The sequence below is a fragment of the Daucus carota genome, chromosome 1 (genome assembly GCF_001625215.2).
Source record: "Daucus carota subsp. sativus chromosome 1, DH1 v3.0, whole genome shotgun sequence".
In the NCBI taxonomy this organism is placed as follows: domain Eukaryota; kingdom Viridiplantae; phylum Streptophyta; class Magnoliopsida; order Apiales; family Apiaceae; genus Daucus; species Daucus carota.
The window spans coordinates 11,242,157-11,262,041 of NC_030381.2; the positions used below are offsets into that span (position 1 = coordinate 11,242,157).

Here is a 19,885-nt window from a genome sequence, read left to right on the forward strand (position 1 = left end):
CATTTGAACTTGCTTCTATCCACCATCCCAGTCTTGTATCCTCCTTTGCTTGTAGAAGATGAATAACCTCCTTTCTGAAACCTGTTCACAGTAGGTTTGTACTTGTAGGAGGGATTCTTCCTGAATCGCATGTTTCCAAACTTCTTGGCAAACAGTGATAGAGATTGATCTTCTAATTGCTCTAGCTCTTCCATTGTATAGAACTCTTCGTCACCACTGGAAGAAGCAGTCTGACCCATCTCAGGTACAACAAATTCCTGAGTGGTTTTAGAAGGAACAACAACATCCTTCTTCTCTTCCGGTACAGGTGACTCAACCACTAGAGCTCTCGAATGGTTCAGTGTTTTACCCCAGCCATATCTCTGTTTACTTTGAACTTGTTCAAGTTCATAAGTTTTCAACACTCCGTAGAGTCTTTCCAGAGATATCTCATTCATATCTCTGCTTTCCCTGATGGCAGTGATTCTGTGTTCCAGATGTTCAGGAAGTGTTAAGAGAAATTTCATGTTGACCTCTTTCTTGTCGTAGTATTTCCCATTTAAATTTAGATTATTAATCAGATTATTAAGTCTGATAAACACTTCTGAAATCCCTTCTCCGGGATTGGAACCAAACTGTTCATACTGAGCCATCAGTATCTCTTTCTTGTTTTCTCTACCTTCATCTGAGCCTTCATTGATGATCTCTAACGTATCCCAGATTTGCTTGGCGTTTGTACAATTAACAACAGCATTGTACATTACTGGATCTAGAGATTCCACCAAAATTAGTTGAAGAGCGTCATCTAAGTTCATCTGTTCACCCTCTTCATCTGTATACTCATGAAGTTCTTTCGGAATGGTCTGATGAGGTATTAACACACCTTCTTCTTCGTGTGCTAATATGACTTTCATCGGAATAGAAACACCTTTGTTTAATATCCCGATATATTTTCTGTTGGTTGTGCGGAGGAATAATAACATGTGCCTCTTCCATAGGCCAAAGTGTTCCTTGCTGAACGGTGGGATTTTAATGCTACTGATCTTTTGTGTACTCATATTTAAGGATTTGAAGTGAATAGTGTTTGGATGAGATTTGGATTTTTGAAAGAAAAATATTTTAAATCAAAATTAATTTTTGGAATAAAATTAATTCGAATAAAAAATATTTGGACGTTACAGAGTGTGTATAGGATCTGATACGGAAAAATGGTATCAACCGCTCTGATGCCAATTGTTAGGTCCTGAAACGATTGTAGAAGGGGGGGTTGAATACAATCGTCACAAAAAATCGCGGCGGAATAATCTGATTTGAATTAAACTTGTTAATCAGATTTTACTTAATTAATATAACAATGTTTTAAGTCGTTATATAATTAATAAGGTTCGTTTTAATGTCCACTAAAGTTCGTAGAATAAATTCGACAGGATGTATTCTAACTTAGTGATTAAAACAATCGAGTGATCAAAGCACAGAAAACTGTGGATATAACAATTGCAAGTTACAAACAACTTGAAAGCTTTTACAATGCTTGAACAACATGAAATGAAGAAAGTGAAGCCATATATATAGGCAAAGCACTTGGAACTAGGTATGACATTGAAAGGAATGACTTAGTAGCTTAGGAATGACATTACAAAGCAAAGCCATGCCAAAAGGAAGGAAGGAATGACATTTAAAAGGAATGTCATACTGCCACACACGGTATGACATTATTTCCTTGGCCTTCAAGGGTCCTTTGGCATGACTTAACTAGCCATAGTCATACACAACCATTCGGTATGACATATAAAGTCATAAGGGCTCAAACGGTATGACTTATTAAAGTCATACAAGCACAAGATATACATTAACCAAGAAAGTCATACTGATTGACACGGTATGACTTTCTTAAGTCATACAAGGGGAAGTCATGTGAGTGCACACGGTATGACTTTCCTAAGGAAACTCATACCGAAAGATAAAACCATGCAAAACACACCAGAATGACATTTCTAAGTCATGTTGACAATGCCATGATGAGTGACACGGTATGACATTATTGAATAATGTCATACCGACTGCTATATGTATATAAACACTTGTATTTAATTAAATAAATATTCAATAATCACTTAATTAATTATATTAATCATATAAATTCATAAATTAAATAAATTCGAAGGTGAATCAATTTAATAAATAAATTATACAACTAATTTAATTATATTGATAAGTGAAGTGATTAAAGAAATATTTATATAATTCTTTTCTTCAAGCAGCAGGGACTCCAGACATGTTTAAACGCTGTAGATCTTCGTCTTGATTGAACGGCCACTTATAGTTGATGCAGAACATTTAATCTGAGTAGCTGACACACAAATGTACTGTCTGGTTCATCTGTATCTAGCTGAATTAAATATTCTTTATCAAATAAACATTTGAGACGTGGCTTGTTCGTCGATTCTTTGTCTTTATAGTTCTTCTTCATTAGTAACAATAGTATGGAATCTTCTGAATAAATAAAGTATTAAAACTTTATACCTTCTGGACTTCTGGATGTGCTACAAAAGATTATTTGTACACTGAGGCTTGAACATATTAATGAACTTCTTCCAGTGGTGTGCAGCAGCATCCTGAAATTCTTCAGACATATAATTTCAATAAATCACTTGACGTTCTTCGTACGGATTCCTTCAACAGTACTTGCTATTTACCTTGCTTTCTTATCAGAGTTGAGTTGGTACCTCTTTAATTACAAATAGGCTAAACATATGCCTTTCACATTGTATATTTGATAAAAAAAAATTGAAACATTTTTAAGGAACTGTAATAGGAATCCAAAGATGACACAAAGAACAGTTCTATGTGTTCTACGTGTGATTTAAGGAGTTGATGTAAAGATTACAGTAAAATAACAATTTAAAGAATCCTGAATCTCCATGATTAGCATTATTCACTTTTATATCATACTCCTTGTATTTTATTACCTTTTATTAAAGATTTTATTATGTTTTATTAAAGATTATTTGAAATATTTAATTACAAATTTGATTTGAGAAATCTAAAAATATGACAAAATTTTGAAATTCGTTAAAAAATTCATCGTAAACATTTTAAAATCATTAGTGAATTGGTTAATAGAATATTAATATTAATCTCGAAATCTTATCAATATATTTTTCTACATGACTTGACATTTTATACAACATTTCACCGTCAACATTCTAACATCATTAGTGAATTGGTGTTATTTTACACTAACTATAAGAAAGATTGTAGAAGGAGGGTTGAATACAATCTTTTAAAAACTTAAAAGATTCAAGAACAAATAACACTTATAATAACAGAATGAAAAACACCAAGTATTAAAAATACGGGTGGATTGAATATCCACCCGTGAGATTTTATATTGAAGAATCTGTGGATTAGTTACAATTCTCACAGCTGCAGGTTCAACACTTGAACTATTTCTAACTCTCAGATTTTCTCTCAAGTAATTTGAACAAGTTCAACTGATGCTACTAACTTGGTTATATATTCCAAGTTTACAAAGTTTTAACTAGAATACAAATTCTGCACTCTAATCTGAACTATGATGCACATCTTTGTCTTATGCATGCCTTCTGTGATGTCTTCATCTTTGACCATCTTCTTGATTTGATCCAGATTGCATTGCATGAGATAAGAATGTTTTCGGTTCTTTTTTATTGTCCTAATCAGGCTTCCATGTCCATTTTAGTGCAATTCGATCCATGTGACTTGTCAGAATTAAGCTCTAGTCACTTTCAATGGATGTTTGCTTCATCCGTTGAAAATGCCTTCATCCATCAAACGAATTACAAACTTTATCGATCAAGTACTGTTCCAGTCTCATCAGTTTAATACTTCAGCTCCATCAGTTGAACACTTTGTCTTGTCTTCATCAGTTGAATGCTTGGTCTTCATCAGTTGAAACACTGTGCACTCTTCATCAGTTGAATTGTTACAACTCATCAGTTGAATATCCTTCACTTAGACAAAATTACATGGCATTGGATATTTACAATTAGCCATCCTATTCTGTCCATCCGTTGATAATTCCAAAGATAAGTGATACAACAATTACAACTGAATTTTGATAAAGATTCTAATAAAACATGTTACAAGGTGTTTATGTTATCATCAAAATTATTGACTCCTAACAATCTCCCCCAATTTATGATTGGAGAAGATGCAGACATAAATTCTACACTTGATGATAACAATAACACAAATAAAACAAAGTACAAATTTTAAATGCAAGAGATAGAAAGTTTACAGATTATTTTGCTCCCCTAGACTGAGCAGTTCACTTATTCCTAGAAGATCTTCTTTTTCTGGACTTAACCTTTTCTTCAAGAATTTCAATTTGTTTCTGAAAGATCTTGTAAAACCACTCTTCATCACTATCTTGTCTGTTGAGCTTGGATTGGAGAGTTTTCAGAGTTTTCATACTAGCAGCTTTGAGTTGATCCTTAGGCCTGAAGAATCTCCTAACACCCTGATTGTCCCTAAACTCCATAATGGGAGTTGGCTCATAATAGATTTTCTTTCCAGTGTAGGGAATCTTCAGCTTTCTTGGCATGCTACTATCAGAACTCCACTCTTTCCTGATTTCTTGACTTCTCTTTAATACCATCTGCTTAACTGGTGGTGTGAAGCCTCCAGTTCTCTTCATGGCAGCAAAGATCTTCGTATGAGAACTGAAGCCTTCAGTGCTGAGAACCCTGTGAAGAGGCCAGACAACATCACCCTTACTTTTTTATGAGAAAGCAAGTCTTTCAAGTAGCTTGGATGTTGGCTCTATTCATCTTACTTCATGCAAATCATCCAAATCCAGCTCACGCTCTGAAATTTTTTCAATATTAGTGATGATGAAAAGATAATCATCCTAGTTCTCAGGTTCTTTGGGAGGTTTTGGAGCATTAACCAGTTTTCTTGCCATTGTTTTCCCTTTCTTCTTTGGCTTAGTTGTTTCTTGGACAAGAAAAGCTGGAAGTGGTATATCTTCAAGATCAATTTGCTCCTCCTTTGGCATGATTGGCTCATCATGGAAGTTGACATCTGGATGCACAACTGTGGTTGCCTTGATTGGAGAAGAAGGCTTTGATGTATGCACGGGTTCCTCTTCTTCTCTTCTCTTAGCAGCCTCAGGCATCTTTGATGTGACACCCCTAGATCTGGGGTTAGCAATCTAGGTTGTTACAATCATCATAATTCCCAATTAATGATACTTATCTCCATATGTCCACTTATCACAGTTATAACCCCATCAATACGTATGCCAACAGATTATAGTTCTCAGAAACAACAATACATATCTTAAGTTGTGAAAACATCAGAATAGAAATCATTACAAACCAAGTTAAATCCTTCCCTAGGATAGAGGCTAATACCTTTCCTACGTGGAATAGTATTAGACACAAAAGTTTCTTAGTATTTTAAAGGTTACATATCCAAAATGATTCAACCCTAACGGACCACACCTACTACCTGGGGTGGAGTGCTCGCGATCATCCTATGGAATAGCTGCGCGTTTCCCACGCGCTTCCTGGGGGTAAGCTTTGTCGGGGCCATGCTGCTGATCTGTTGTGTTGTGATATATATATATATATATATAGATATGCAGAAAAACAAGAATGAGCGATATAGCTCAGCAGTAGCATAATAACATATAGCATAATCTCAGTTCATTAAAATATAAAAAGGAACTGTCCGGTTATAATCGTACCGTATTCTTTTACTTATCGAGGAACTAAAGTTCTCTGCTTAAACTTAGTTCGTTTTACCCTCTCGATAGTACGTCAAGGATTTCGTCATTCACGGATCACACACTATCGGTAATTCAGCACCTAGGCTTTCATTACAGTGCGTATCACAATTCCAAATGGAATAAAGGGACTTTACAGGAGTATACCCCGATACTTGCTGATCAGGCATCGTATCGTCAATTCAATCTTTTCTACTAGTAGATGGACGACTTCCTTTTCGGTTATCACCCAGACCGCATATGGGTCTATTATGCTTTTCGGGCATCTATTTCATTGCCGAGCAGATATTATGCTTTTCGGGCATCTATTTCACTACCTAACATAATAATATTTTTCACAAGTACTTTCAATCCCGAGATGATTCTACCTTATAACTGGATCGACAAGAATCATCGTTCCCCGAGTAATTATCCACTCGTTGGTAGATTGTCTATCATATTACACCTACCTCCGGAATTATTAAGGGAGGTAGTAGATACTTGTGTGTTGACTTTAGTCAACTGATAGAGTAAGCGCTTTAACTTAGAAGTTATGATTTGGGAGTGGGTCGGAATTTGATTTGAAATATCAATGTAAAGAGGGAACCTTATTAAGGTGTACAATATTTGAAGTCAGAGTGATGTAAGAAGCTTATTGGTCGCTCCTTTGCTTACAGCTATAGTGTTAAATATTCTTTGAGAACTCCTTTTATAAAGAAAAGGGCTTAGGAAAACTGAGGTTTGTCTAGACAATCGTATACCTCTTTTGATTCCTTTTTAAAAATGGTTTTATGATTTTTAAATCACTCGTACAATATGCATTCAATTCTTAAGTCACTGAAAATATTTAATCATAGGTTAAATTAGCTTTAACCTCGTGGTTTGGAAAGCTTTTATAAATCGATGAATGTTTTGAAATTCGTATTTGAAACCCATGTTTGGTAATATATTATTGATTCATAAAATACTTAATGGAAATACTTGAGTTTATTTAATAGTTCCAAAAAGCGTTCATATCCAGTTATTCGAATACTTGTTATCATTATATGAAAATATACTGTCTCCGGTGCTTTCCGGGTTTTTGGATGACAAATTTAAAGGACATTCCAACTCCCATTTGATATTTGGATAATGGTACATACTCTTCTACCCTTGGCCTTGTACGCCTTGGGCCATCTTGGTATGTACAGATATATATATTTATGTACACAATGTCGTTACGTCTCAATTGCATAATCTTTGCGCTTTAATGCAAATTCAATTAGCAGTTATGCATATAATTATATCACAACAACAACAGTTATCAAAATATCCATATGTAGGGATTTTCAAGTTTGGAAAAACTTGCCTGGGGATCTCGAGGTGGGGTGATTCCGGGATTCGGGACGAAAATCTAGAATAATCAATATCGTCCGATTAGTCCCTTAACAAGGATTACTATCACATTTTACGACTCTCGAGATTTATTAATCGTACGAAGTTGACTCATCCTAGACCTTGGATCTACTTAACATATTTACTACGTATTCAAGTGTCAATCACATTGACCATTAATACCTTAACGCATTAATCAATATGTACTTAAGTTTTTCATTATTCGAGCGATTCTCTTCTCGCGACTTCACTGCGCAGCCCCTACTCAATCATTTTTATAAAATCGAAATTTTAACATTTTCAATCAATTCGTTTTGGTTTATTTTCTACACTCCAAGGGCCTTCTTCACAAAAATCACCAATGTCTAGTTCACTGTTTAAGTAGCCAGAATTCAGTAGCAAAATCACTAAACCGTTGCGATTTTTATCGCGTGTGCTTGCTAGACTAAAACGGCCATAACTTTTTAACCACAAATCCAATCAAGATGATCCTTATATGCTTAGAAACTAAAAAACAAGACCTTTACTGTCATGGGCAGTGGTATTTAAGGTATCACATTTTTCTGTCCGAAAATGGGGAGCAAACAGCCCAGTGGTCAACAAACCCATCACACATGCTCCTACTTAACATGCTTCTTAATTTCAAGCCAAATCATTTAATCACATGGACATTCCATAATCACTAACAACACTTAATCACATATTTTGAACCATATTAGTTCAAGCTCATGACAACCACAATGTAGCCTAGCAATCATCTAGCAAAATCTTGGCCAAGAACACAACCATTACATCAAAACTCATGCTACTAACACCACTTACAAATCATTCAAAAACCTTGCCATAAATTGAAAGATGGAAGAGTATTATACCTTTCTTGGAATGGTGTTAACACTAACTAAGGGTTTGTGAGCTTGGATGAACCTTGATCTCTTACTAACTAGCTTGAAACTCCATGAAAACACAAGAAAAACATAGTTAGTTACTATTCACCAAGACACTAGCTCATTTATTTGACATGGCTATACTTGGTGGGTTGCCATGAAATTAAAATCTCACCTTAGTTATACCTTAAGGAAGCTTGGGATAAATTTTGAGGATTTATGGAGCTTGGATGGGTGGAGAAAAATTTTTCTCCTTCACCCTTTTCTTACTAGTTCTTGCTTGGTGCTTGTTTGCTTGTGCTAGATACTTAGTTAAACACTTGCTTGCATGTGTTCCTCTCATCATTACAAGTACCCAATGCTTGCACCAACACTTCACTCCAAGCTTGCAATTGTCAAAGCAAATCCCATGAATTTAGGAAGCATGTGCACTAGTTACTATTCTAGTTTAGTTAATGTAATTAGTTCATTTTCCAAGTATCTTGGTTAGCTTCCTAACTAGCTAGTTGCATGGCATATGCATGGGGTTTGCATGGGGTTTCAAGTTGTCTTGCCAACTTATGAATTTATCAATCCTTCGCTATAATGTTAGTGCGACATTTATTCTTGTATATTCCGTTGCGTTGGAATTCCTGATATCGTTCTTGATCATCTCATCGTTTCATCTTTTGTTCCATAATAATATAAAATCTCTTACTTAAAGAATCACTACCATACCATAATCCAACACATGCATATTTATAGCTATTGCAATCGCGATAAAATTACTCCTCCTGATTTATCCGAAATCTTTACATTGCTAACGAGGTCTTACATGAACTCTCTTGAGTTACCCCATCTCATTTAATCAAATAAGGTTTTAAAATATTACAAATTTTGGGGTTCTTACAGTCTCCCCTCCTTAAAAGGATTCCGTCTCGGAATCAGGTTGAGAACAAGTAAGGGTATCTTTCTTGCATGGCGCTTTCTAGTTCCCAAGTTGACTCTTCCACGTTGTGATATCTCCATAAGATTCTCACCAGTTTGATGACCTTGTTCCGGAGCACTTGTTCCTTTCGATCCATTATCTCGACTGGTTGCTCGATGTAGGACAGGTCTGGCTGGAGATCTACTTGATCGTATTCCACTATGTGCTTAGCATCTGCATTATATTTCCTCAGCATTGACACATGGAATACATTATGAACTTGCTGTAGGTTTGGTGGTAGTGCTAACTCATAGGCGACGGGTCCTATGCGCCTTAGGATCTCAAACGGTCCGATGAACCTCGGACTGAGTTTCCCCTTCTTCCCGAATCTCATCAATCCTTTCCAAGGGGATACCTTCAAAAACACCATTTCCCCCACTTCATATTCCTTATCTTTTCGTTTCGGGTCCGTATATTTGCGCTGTCTATCCTGGGCGGCAACCAAGCGCCCTCTAACTAACTTTATGATATCTCTTGTCCTTTGAACTAGATCAGGACCTAGTATCTCTTTTTCTCCGACCTCGTCCCAACACAAGGGAGAGCGGCATCGTCGCCCATACAAGGCTTCGTACGGAGGCATGCCGATACTAGCGTGGTAACTATTGTTATAAGCGAACTCTATCAGTGGTAGGTGCTCATCCCACGATCCTTTGAAGTCTATGACACAGACTCTAAGCATGTCTTCTAAGGTTTGAATGGTTCTCTCACTTTGCCCATCCGTTTGGGGGTGGTAGGCGGTGCTCATGTTGAGTTTTGTCCCCACACATGTCTGGAAACTTCTCCAAAATCTTGAATTGAATCGAGGGTCCCTATCTGACACTATGGCAACAGGTACCCCGTGTCGGACCACAATCTCCTTCAGATATATGTCTACCAATCTGTCGACGGTATAGGTTTCCTTGATTGGAAGGAAGTGCGCTGACTTGGTTAGTCGATCTATGATTACCCATATAGCATCGTGATTCGTCTTTGTCATTGGTAATCCTACCACAAAATCCATGGCTATGTGTTCCCACTTCCATTCGGGAATTTCCAATGGTTGTATGAGTCCACTGGGTCGTTGATGCTCTGCTTTCACTCTCTGACAGGTCAAACATTTACTCACCCATTCTGCCACGTCCTTTTTCATATTGGGCCACCAGTAATACTCCTTCAGATCCCTATACATCTTGGTGCTCCCTGGGTGAACGGTGTATTTGGAATTATGCCCTTCGTGCAAGATCTCATCCTTTAATTCCTGGACGTTTGGAACCCAAATTCTATAGGTATACCTTACGATCCCGTCCTTATCCTTTTCGCACGCTGCTTCCTCTCCTGTCATAAATGCTCTCCCTTCGCTCCTTATTCTCTCTTGGCACAACTTGACCTTCTCCAGTAATTCTGGTTGTAACACAATCTCATACAGTCCCTCAGTGCTCTTTCCAGACATCTTGACATCAATTTCTAGCTTTTCAAATTCTCGAACTAACTCCTCAGATGTCGTGACCATTTTGAGTCTCTCCTTCCTACTGAGGGCATCGGCCACCACATTGGCCTTACCCGGATGGTATAGGATTTCGCAGTCATAATCTTTTATCAACTCTAGCCACCTTCTTTGTCTCATATTCAACTCTTTCTGGGTAAAGATGTACTTAAGGCTCTTATGGTCCGTATAGATTTCACATTTTTCTCCATATAGATAGTGCCTCCACATCTTCAAAGCGAACACTACGGCTGCTAATTCTAAGTCGTGGGTGGGATACCTTATCTCATATTCCTTCAACTGTCTGGACGCGTACGCGATTACTATTCTGTGCTGCATTAGCACGCAACCTAAACCCTTATGCGACGCGTCGCTGTAGATCACAAAATCCCCTTTTTCATCCGGTAGGGCTAACACCGGAGCTGTTACCAACCTTTCCTTCAGTTTCTGAAAACTCTCCTCGCACTTATCTGTCTAGACGAACTTTTCTGTCTTTCGAGTGAGCCGAGTCAATGGTCCTGCTATTTTCACAAAGTCTTTAACAAATCTTCGATAATACCCGGCTAGTCCTATGAAGCTTCTAATTTCGGTGGGCGTAGTTGGTCTTTCCCAATTTGATACCGCTTCTATCTTGGCGGGGTCAACTAGTATACCTTCCTTGTTAATGACATGGCCTAAGAATTGCACTTCTTCTAGCCAAAATTCGCATTTGGAGAATTTAGCATACATCTTCTCTTTTCGAAGAATCTCTAGAACCACTCGCAAGTGATTTGTGTGTTCTTCTTCCGTTCTTGAATAAATCAGGATGTCATCGATAAAAACTATCACGCATACGTCCAGGTATTGTTTGAATACCCGATTCATTAGGTCCATGAATGCTGCGGGCGCATTTGTTAATCCGAAAGACATTACTAAGAACTCATAGTGCCCGTATCTAGTACGGAATGCCGTTTTTGGGATATCTTCAGCTTTAATCTTTAACTGGTGGTAACCTGTTCTTAGGTCGATTTTCGAAAAGTGTACAGCATCTTTTAATTGATCAAACAGATCATCAATCCTAGGCTACGGGTACCTATTCTTAATAGTTAGTTTGTTCAACTCCCGATAATCTATGCACAGTCTCATACTGCCGTCCTTTTTCTTTACAAATAACACCGGAGCACCCCAGGGTGAAACACTGGGTCTAATCATCCCCTTATCTAACAATTCTTGTAGCTGAGTGGCTAACTCCTTCATCTCCACGGGAGCTAGTCGATACGGGGCCTTAGAGACAGGTGTAGTTCCTGGAGCTAAGTCAATTGCAAACTCTATCTCTCGGTCAGGGGGTAATCCGGGAAGGTCAGTTGGGAATACATCCTCGAATTCGTTTACCACGGGAATATCTTGAATTTTAGGGAACTCTCTTTTGGTATCAATCACATGAGCTAGGTAAGCCTCACACCCTCTTCATAGTAACCGATTTGTTTGTGCCATGGTTAGATATTTCTTGTTTTGCCTTTGTCCCTTAAACACTATCTTCTTCTTTTCGGACTTTTTCAAATAAATCTTTTTCTTTTCGCAATCTATATGTGCTCCATTTCTGGCTAGCCAATCCATTCCTAGAATGACATCAAATTCTCCTAGTTTGAAAGGGATCAAGTCTACCTGGAAATTCTCTCCTTCTATCTCTAGGTTGCAATCCAGATGTATTTGACTGACAGGAATTAATTCCTGATTAGCTATCTCTACCGTTAATGACTCTTTTAACAATTCAGCTTTAAGGTTTAATCTAGATGCAAAATCCCTAGATATGAAAGACCTGGTAGCTCCAGAGTCAAATAATGTATTTGCACGAGTCGAATTTAGCAAGAGAGTACCTGCTATCACATCTGTGTGCCTCACAGCATCTTGCACCGTCATGTTGAAGGTCCTAGCAGTTGGGGGTCTGTTAGAGGCGGCCCCACTGATTCTCGAGCCGGCAGGATTTGCTGAGGGGCAGTTCTTCTTCATGTGCCCCATCTTTCCGAATTCAAAACACTTGGGTCCTCCTTGGGGGCAGTTGTTTGAGTAATGCCCAGTCTTGTTACACTTGTAGCACACCACAGATTTTTGGGTACATTCCCCCAGGTGTCTTTTGCCACAAGTTTTACAATCAGGGAGCGGAGGTCGAGACTGACTAAAGTGAGACATCCCTCCCTGCCTGCCGCTCTGGCCTACGCTTATGCTCTCAGCCCTCCTGAATCCCGTGTTCTTTGTTGGTTGTGACACCGTCCCTCTTGCCGTCTTACTAGAAAAACTCCCACCAAAAGAACTTTTTCCCCGGCTATCAAACTTCCTTTTCTTTACTTCCTTGTTCTTCAGCGATTGCTCACTACCAGCTTCCACAATCGATGCCTTCTGCACTAGGGTGGCGTAGTCAGTAATCTCAAGCATCGACACCCTATTCTGGATCCACTGCTTTAAACCTAGTTGAAACCTTCGAGCTCGCTTGGCCTCAGTGTTGACAAATTCAGGCACAAACCTTGATAGTTCCGTAAACTTGGCCTCATACTCATCCACCGACATATTTTCTTGTTTCAGTTCAAGGAACTTGAGCTCCATCTGGGACTCCATGAACCTTGGGAAGTATTTTTCCAAGAACAATTCGGTGAACCTTTCCCAAGTTACTACTCCGGCTGGTTCCATACCCTTTTTGGCTTCCCACCAATAGTTGGCCTCCCCTTTCAGAAGGTAGGTGGCAAAGATGGTCTTTTGGGCGGCTCCAGTGCCCATTATCTCAAAGGATTTCTCCATTTCTTTTAACCAGGCTTTTGCCTCGACTGGGTCTGCAGTCCCTAGGAACTCTGGAGGCTTAAGGGATTTGAAAGCCTTAAAGGCATTTGCCACTGCCATGTTAGGTCCTGGTGGTGGGTGTGGTTGAGGTGGCTGGGCGAGATTCTGTCGGAGCAAGTTCATGAATTGTTCCATAGGGTTTGCCCCTCGGGCTCCTTCTACTGGGGTTTCCTCAGCCTCTTCCTCTTCGTAGTTCTCATGGTCGAACTCATTGGGGTCAGTCCGCTCTTGGTTATTACTGCTTTGGCTACCTGATTCGGCTGGGTGGCCTCTAGTACCTACTCTGCGTCGCGGAGGCATCTTTCTGGTAGCATAATAACACTCATGTTAGTCCTTACAAATTTCAATCGTTTCTTTACCACAATCAATTATTGCTCAATTATTCATCGATGTAAGGTTCTAAATTATCTCATCACATCATTTTGCCCATTCAGTACACATATATGTATGCAGAAATTTAAAGGTAGAGATAAAACGAAACGTAACTTAATATTATACAATAACGTGCCCCATACTTGGGCCCATCCGAATAAGTTCTTAAAAGACAACGTACATTAACGGAATACAAAGGAAATAAAACCAACATTCGGTTACAGGTCCTTCCAGTCAGTGGAACACAAACTATAAGCTAGGCTATTGCCTTACAACAAAACCACTAATCATCACATGACTGGGAGAACTACTGCCCATCTCTCAACGGCCTCGGACTCGGGTCGCATTCCTGACTCGACGCATCACATCTGATATGATCCCAGCGACGTCTGCACGGTCCACTGGTCCACGAGGAGGCATCAAATGACGAACCCTAGTAAGGGCCCTCTCCTCGATCCGGCGCATAACACCCCTCATCCTATGGGTGCTCCCATCCACTGTTCCGCCCTGGAACATAAGCCTCGACTCCCTCTCTGCTGTGAGCTGCAGCCTCAGCTCGGCTGCCCGAGCCTCTGCCGCAGTCAGGTACCCTGCATACCGATCAGCCATCCAATTGTACAGGACCAGGGGTACCATTGCCACCGGGGCTGGTGGTGGGGTAGGGTCATCGTTAGCACTCACCTCCATGCCTACTGGTGCCGTCTCCTCACTAGCCTCATCCTCGAGGGGTAGAGGGCTCATAGGGACTGGAGGTGGGGTGGGGGTCCTCTCAGTACGGGGAGTATGAATATCAGTGTACTCCTCTTCGGGTTCTTTAGGGTCTGTCTCGGTGTCATCTTCTGAGTCATCATCAGATATGTCTATGGGTTCCTCCCTAGGATCGTCCTCTCGGGCTAGCAGTGCCTCATCATGCTCTCTCTCGAACTCCTCTGGGTCCTCTAGCTCCTCTGGGTCCTCTAGCTCAGCTACCTACAAGTCAAGTCACAAATGTGTTACTAGGTTCATCACTAAATTCCTTTTTAGGTTCTACTTGTCGTCACTACCCCTAGTAGCTCGACTATAACTCGATGTGAGTCTGTTACGATTTATTAACTATTGTTTCTGAGACTTATAATCTAACGCTCTGATACCATTTCTGTGACACCCCTAGATCTGGGGTTAGCAATCTAGGTTGTTACAATCATCATAATTCCCAATTAATGATACTTATCTCCATATGTCCACTTATCACAGTTATAACCCCATCAATACGTATGCCAACAGATTATAGTTCTCAGAAACAACAATACATATCTTAAGTTGTGAAAACATCAGAATAGAAATCATTACAAACCAAGTTAAATCCTTCCCTAGGATAGAGGCTAATACCTTTCCTACGTGGAATAGTATTAGACACAAAAGTTTCTTAGTATTTTAAAGGTTACATATCCAAAATGATTCAACCCTAACTGACCACACCTACTACCTGGGGTGGAGTGCTCGCGATCATCCTATGGAATAGCTGCGCGTTTCCCACGCGCTTCCTGGGGGTAAGCTTTGTCGGGGCCATGCTGCTGATCTGTTGTGTTGTGATATATATATATAGATATGCAGAAAAACAAGAATGAGCGATATAGCTCAGCAGTAGCATAATAACATATAGCATAATCTCAGTTCATTAAAATATAAAAAGGAACTGTCCGGTTATAATCGTACCGTATTATTTTACTTATCGAGGAACTAAAGTTCTCTGCTTAAACTTAGTTCGTTTTACCCTCTCGATAGTACGTCAAGGATTTCGTCATTCACGGATCACACACTATCGGTAATTCAGCACCTAGGCTTTCATTACAGTGCGTATCACAATTCCAAATGGAATAAAGGGACTATACAGGAGTATACCCCGATACTTGCTGATCAGGCTTCGTATCGTCAATTCAATCTTTTCTACTAGTAGATGGACGACTTCCTTTTCGGTTATCACCCAGACCGCATATGGGTCTATTATGCTTTTCGGGCATCTATTTCATTGCCGAGCAGATATTATGCTTTTCGGGCATCTATTTCACTGCCTAACATAATAATATTTTTCACAAGTACTTTCAATCCCGAGATGATTCTACCTTATAACTGGATCGACAAGAATCATCGTTCCCCGAGTAATTATCCACTCGTTGGTAGATTGTCTATCATATTACACCTACCTCCGGAATTATTAAGGGAGGTAGTAGATACTTGTGTGTTGACTTTAGTCAACTGATAGAGTAAGCGTTTTAACTTAGAAGTTATGATTTGGGAGTGGGTCGGAATTTGATTTGAAATATCAATGTAAAGAGGGAACCTTATTAAGGTGTACAATATTTGAAGTCAGAGTGATGTAAGAAGCTTATTGGTCGCTCCTTTGCTTACAGCTATAGTGTTAAATATTCTTTGAGAACTCCTTTTATAAAGAAAAGGGCTTAGGAAAACTGAGGTTTGTCTAGACAATCGTATACCTCTTTTGATTCCTTTTTAAAAATGGTTTTATGATTTTTAAATCACTCGTACAATATGCATTCATTTCTTAAGTCACTGAAAATATTTAATCATAGGTTAAATTAGCTTTAACCTCGTGGTTTGGAAAGCTTTTATAAATCGATGAATGTTTTGAAATTCGTATTTGAAACCCATGTTTGGTAATATATTATTGATTCATAAAATACTTAATGGAAATACTTGAGTTTATTTAATAGTTCCAAAAAGCGTTCATATCCAGTTATTCGAATACTTGTTATCATTATATGAAAATATACTGTCTCCGGTGCTTTCCGGGTTTTTGGATGACAAATTTAGAGGACATTCCAACTCCCATTTGATATTTGGATAATGGTACATACTCTTCTACCCTTGGCCTTGTACGCCTTGGGCCATCTTGGTATGTACAGATATATATATATATTTATGTACACAATGTCGTTACGTCTCAATTGCATAATCTTTGCGCTTTAATGCAAATTCAATTAGCAGTTATGCATATAATTATATCACAACAACAACAGTTATCAAAATATCCATATGTAGGGATTTTCAAGTTTGGAAAACTTGCCTGGGGATCTCGAGATGGGGTGATTCCGGGATTCGGGACGAAAATCTAGAATAATCAATATCGTCCGATTAGTCCCTTAACAAGGATTACTATCACATTTTACGACTCTCGAGATTTATTAATCATACGAAGTTGACTCATCCTAGACCTTGGATCTACTTAACATATTTACTACGTATTCAAGTGTCAATCACATTGACCATTAATACCTTAACGCATTAATCAATATGTACTTAAGTTTTTCATTATTCGAGCGATTCTCTTCTCGCGACTTCACTGCGCAGCCCCTACTCAATCATTTTTATAAAATCGAAATTTCAACATTTTCAATCAATTCTTTTTGGGTTATTTTCTAAACTCCAAGGGCCTTCTTCACAAAAATCACCAATGTCTAGTTCACTGTTTAAGTAGCCAGAATTCAGTAGCAAAATCACTAAACCGTTGCGATTTTTATCGCGTGTGCTTGCTAGACTAAAACGGCCATAACTTTTTAACCACAAATCCAATCAAGATGATCCTTATATGCTTAGAAACTAAAAAACAAGACCTTTACTGTCATGGGCAGTGGTCTTTAAGGTATCACATTTTTCTGTCCGAAAATGGGGAGCAAACAGCCCAGTGGTCAACAAACCCATCACACATGCTCCTACTTAACATGCTTCTTAATTTCAAGCCAAATCATTTAATCACATGGACATTCCATAATCACTAACAACACTTAATCTACATATTTTGAACCATATTAGTTTAAGCTCATGACAACCACAATGTAGCCTAGCAATCATCTAGCAAAATCTTGGCCAAGAACACAACCATTACATCAAAACTCATGCTACTAACACCACTTACAAATCATTCAAAAACCTTGCCATAAATTGAAAGATGGAAGAGTATTATACCTTTCTTGGAATGGTGTTAACACTAACTAAGGGTTTGTGAGCTTGGATGAACCTTGATCTCTTACTAACTAGCTTGAAACTCCATGAAAACACAAGAAAAACATAGTTAGTTACTATTCACCAAGACACTAGCTCATTTATTTTACATGGCTATACTTGGTGGGTTGCCATGAAATTAAAATCTCACCTTAGTTATACCTTAAGGAAGCTTGGGATAAATTTTGAGGATTTATGGAGCTTGGATGGGTGGAGAAAAATTTTTCTCCTTCACCCTTTTCTTACTAGTTCTTGCTTGGTGCTTGCTTGCTTGTGCTAGATACTTAGTTAAACACTTGCTTGCATGTGTTCCTTGTAGGAACAATCGGATCTTGGCCCTGCGTTTTATGATACTTATCAAAAGTTCGAACAGAATATTAACCTTAATCGCTACGGCGCAAGCGATTCAAATCCACGTCTTCTACTGTATTCCTTGATTCTCCCTGGACGAAGTGTGGCCTTCGATCTCCCAAGGTGTGCCTCTCCTTAAAGCTCTGAAAACCCAAAACCCTAGCTGTCTCCTTGAGAAAAACGTCTGCCTCTCTCTGACTCTAGGATATCTTTTTCGGACACGGTTTCCTTTTATAGTCAATATCCCACTCTGTATATAATGTCATTGCCCAATACATAAATTCGTAATTTAAAATAAATTACTTAATTTATGAGTCAAGGCATGTGCATTAAATACAAGTGTCAATCACTATATCCGGATTAAGAACTTAAGCATTAATAACATCATAGAATCTTAGTTCTTTATTGTCAGAATTAAAGAAACAATTATTCTACTATTTTGATCCCGTTCAATATACACAAAGTATATAAGTATTATTCAATAGTCAAGATAAACTATTTCCAAATAATACTTCAGCCATTCCAGTGGTTTGTCTAACACCACCTCGACTGTGAACCCTTATTATATTATATAAGGAGTCTGACAATCTAATCTTCTGCTATCCCATTTGATACTAGATTGTCTACAATATATAATATACAGACAATGTGAAAACATGCATTGAAGATTCTCAAATAATTGTTATATACTTCAAACGAATATTTCTGTATAACCCTAACAATCTCCCACTTATACTCAAGATATTCTTTGAGTATATCAGTGTCTATTACAAGCAATCCTGACCAACTATATATAACTATGTGACAAAGTATCTGACTCCTATCGCTTCCACGTGCTCCTGAAAAGCCTTAGCTGGTAAGCTCTTCGTGAAAGGATCTGCCCGGTTATCCTTTGATGCTATATCAGCCACAATGATATCTCCTCGCTTAACGACTGTCGTATGAGGTGATACTTACGCTCTATGTGTTTCGCTGCCTTATGGGCCCGTGGTTCCTTGGTATTCGCCACAGCACCAGTGTTATCACAATAAATCGTGATTTGCTGTGGCAGATTAGGAACCACATCCAAATCCAGCAGGAAGTTTCGGAACCATATAGCCTCTTTGGCTGCCTCCGAGGCTGCCACATATTCGGCTTCCATGGTTGAGTCCGCGATGCATTTCTGCTTCACACTCCTCCATATTACGGCTCCACCTCCCAAAGTAAAAACACATCCCGAGGTGGACTTTCTCTTATCCTTATCCGTCTGGAAATCCGAATCGGTATATCCCAGAGGCAATAAATCAGAGGACTTGTAAACCAGCATATACTCCTTAGTCCTTCGCAGGTACTTGAGTATTGCTTTTACAGCACTCCAATGTTCTTGTCCTGGGTTTGACTGGTATCTGCTAACCATGCCCACGGCAAAGCAGATATCAGGCCTCGTACATAACATTGCATACATTAGGCTCCCACATGCCGAAGCATAAGGAACTGCCTTCATGTTCTCTATCTCCTTAGGTGTCGAAGGACATTGCCTCTTTGATAGAGTAACTCCATGTCTGAAGGGTAAATTACCCTTCTTGGAGTCCTGCATGTTAAAACGAGCTAATACGTCATCTATATAGGGCTCCTGAGATAAAGCCAACATCCTTTTCTTGCGATCCCTTATAAGTTTGATCCCAAGGATGTATGCTGCTTCACCTAAGTCCTTCATTTCAAATTGTTTGAACAGCCATGCCTTTATTGAAGACAACATCTTAACATTGTTTCCAATGAGTAAAATGTCATCAACATAAAGCACTAGAAAAACCACTGCATTTCCCTCACATCTCTTATACACGACGCATGCTTCGCTTGGACATTGATCAAATCCATATGACTGGATTGCCTGATCAAAGCGAATGTTCCAATACCTAGAAGCTTGTTTAAGTCCATAAATAGACCTCTTCAGCTTA

At 38.8% G+C, this 19,885-nt stretch overlaps 1 protein-coding gene across 1 annotated transcript; it reads right to left on the bottom strand.

Moving 5' to 3' along the window:
- Nucleotides 1-11,477: 11,477 nt before the first annotated feature.
- Nucleotides 11,478-13,526, bottom strand: LOC108217701 (uncharacterized). The gene is made up of 2 exons (XM_064090497.1): nt 11,911-13,526; nt 11,478-11,859 (listed from the first exon to the last, which is right to left on the bottom strand). Exons 1-2 carry the CDS (start codon nt 13,524-13,526, stop codon nt 11,478-11,480), a joined length of 1,998 nt encoding a protein of 665 aa, XP_063946567.1.
- Between the last annotated feature and the right edge of the window lie 6,359 nt (nt 13,527-19,885).

Coding starts and splice junctions, on each gene's coding strand:
- LOC108217701 (XM_064090497.1), bottom strand. CDS start 13,526: ATGCCTCCGCGACGCAGAGTAGGTACTAGAGGCCACCCAGCCGAATCA. Junction 11,860..11,910: donor ATAGTGTTTAAGGGACAAAG/GCAAAACAAGAA, acceptor GTTACTATGAAG/AGGGTGTGAGGCTTACCTAG.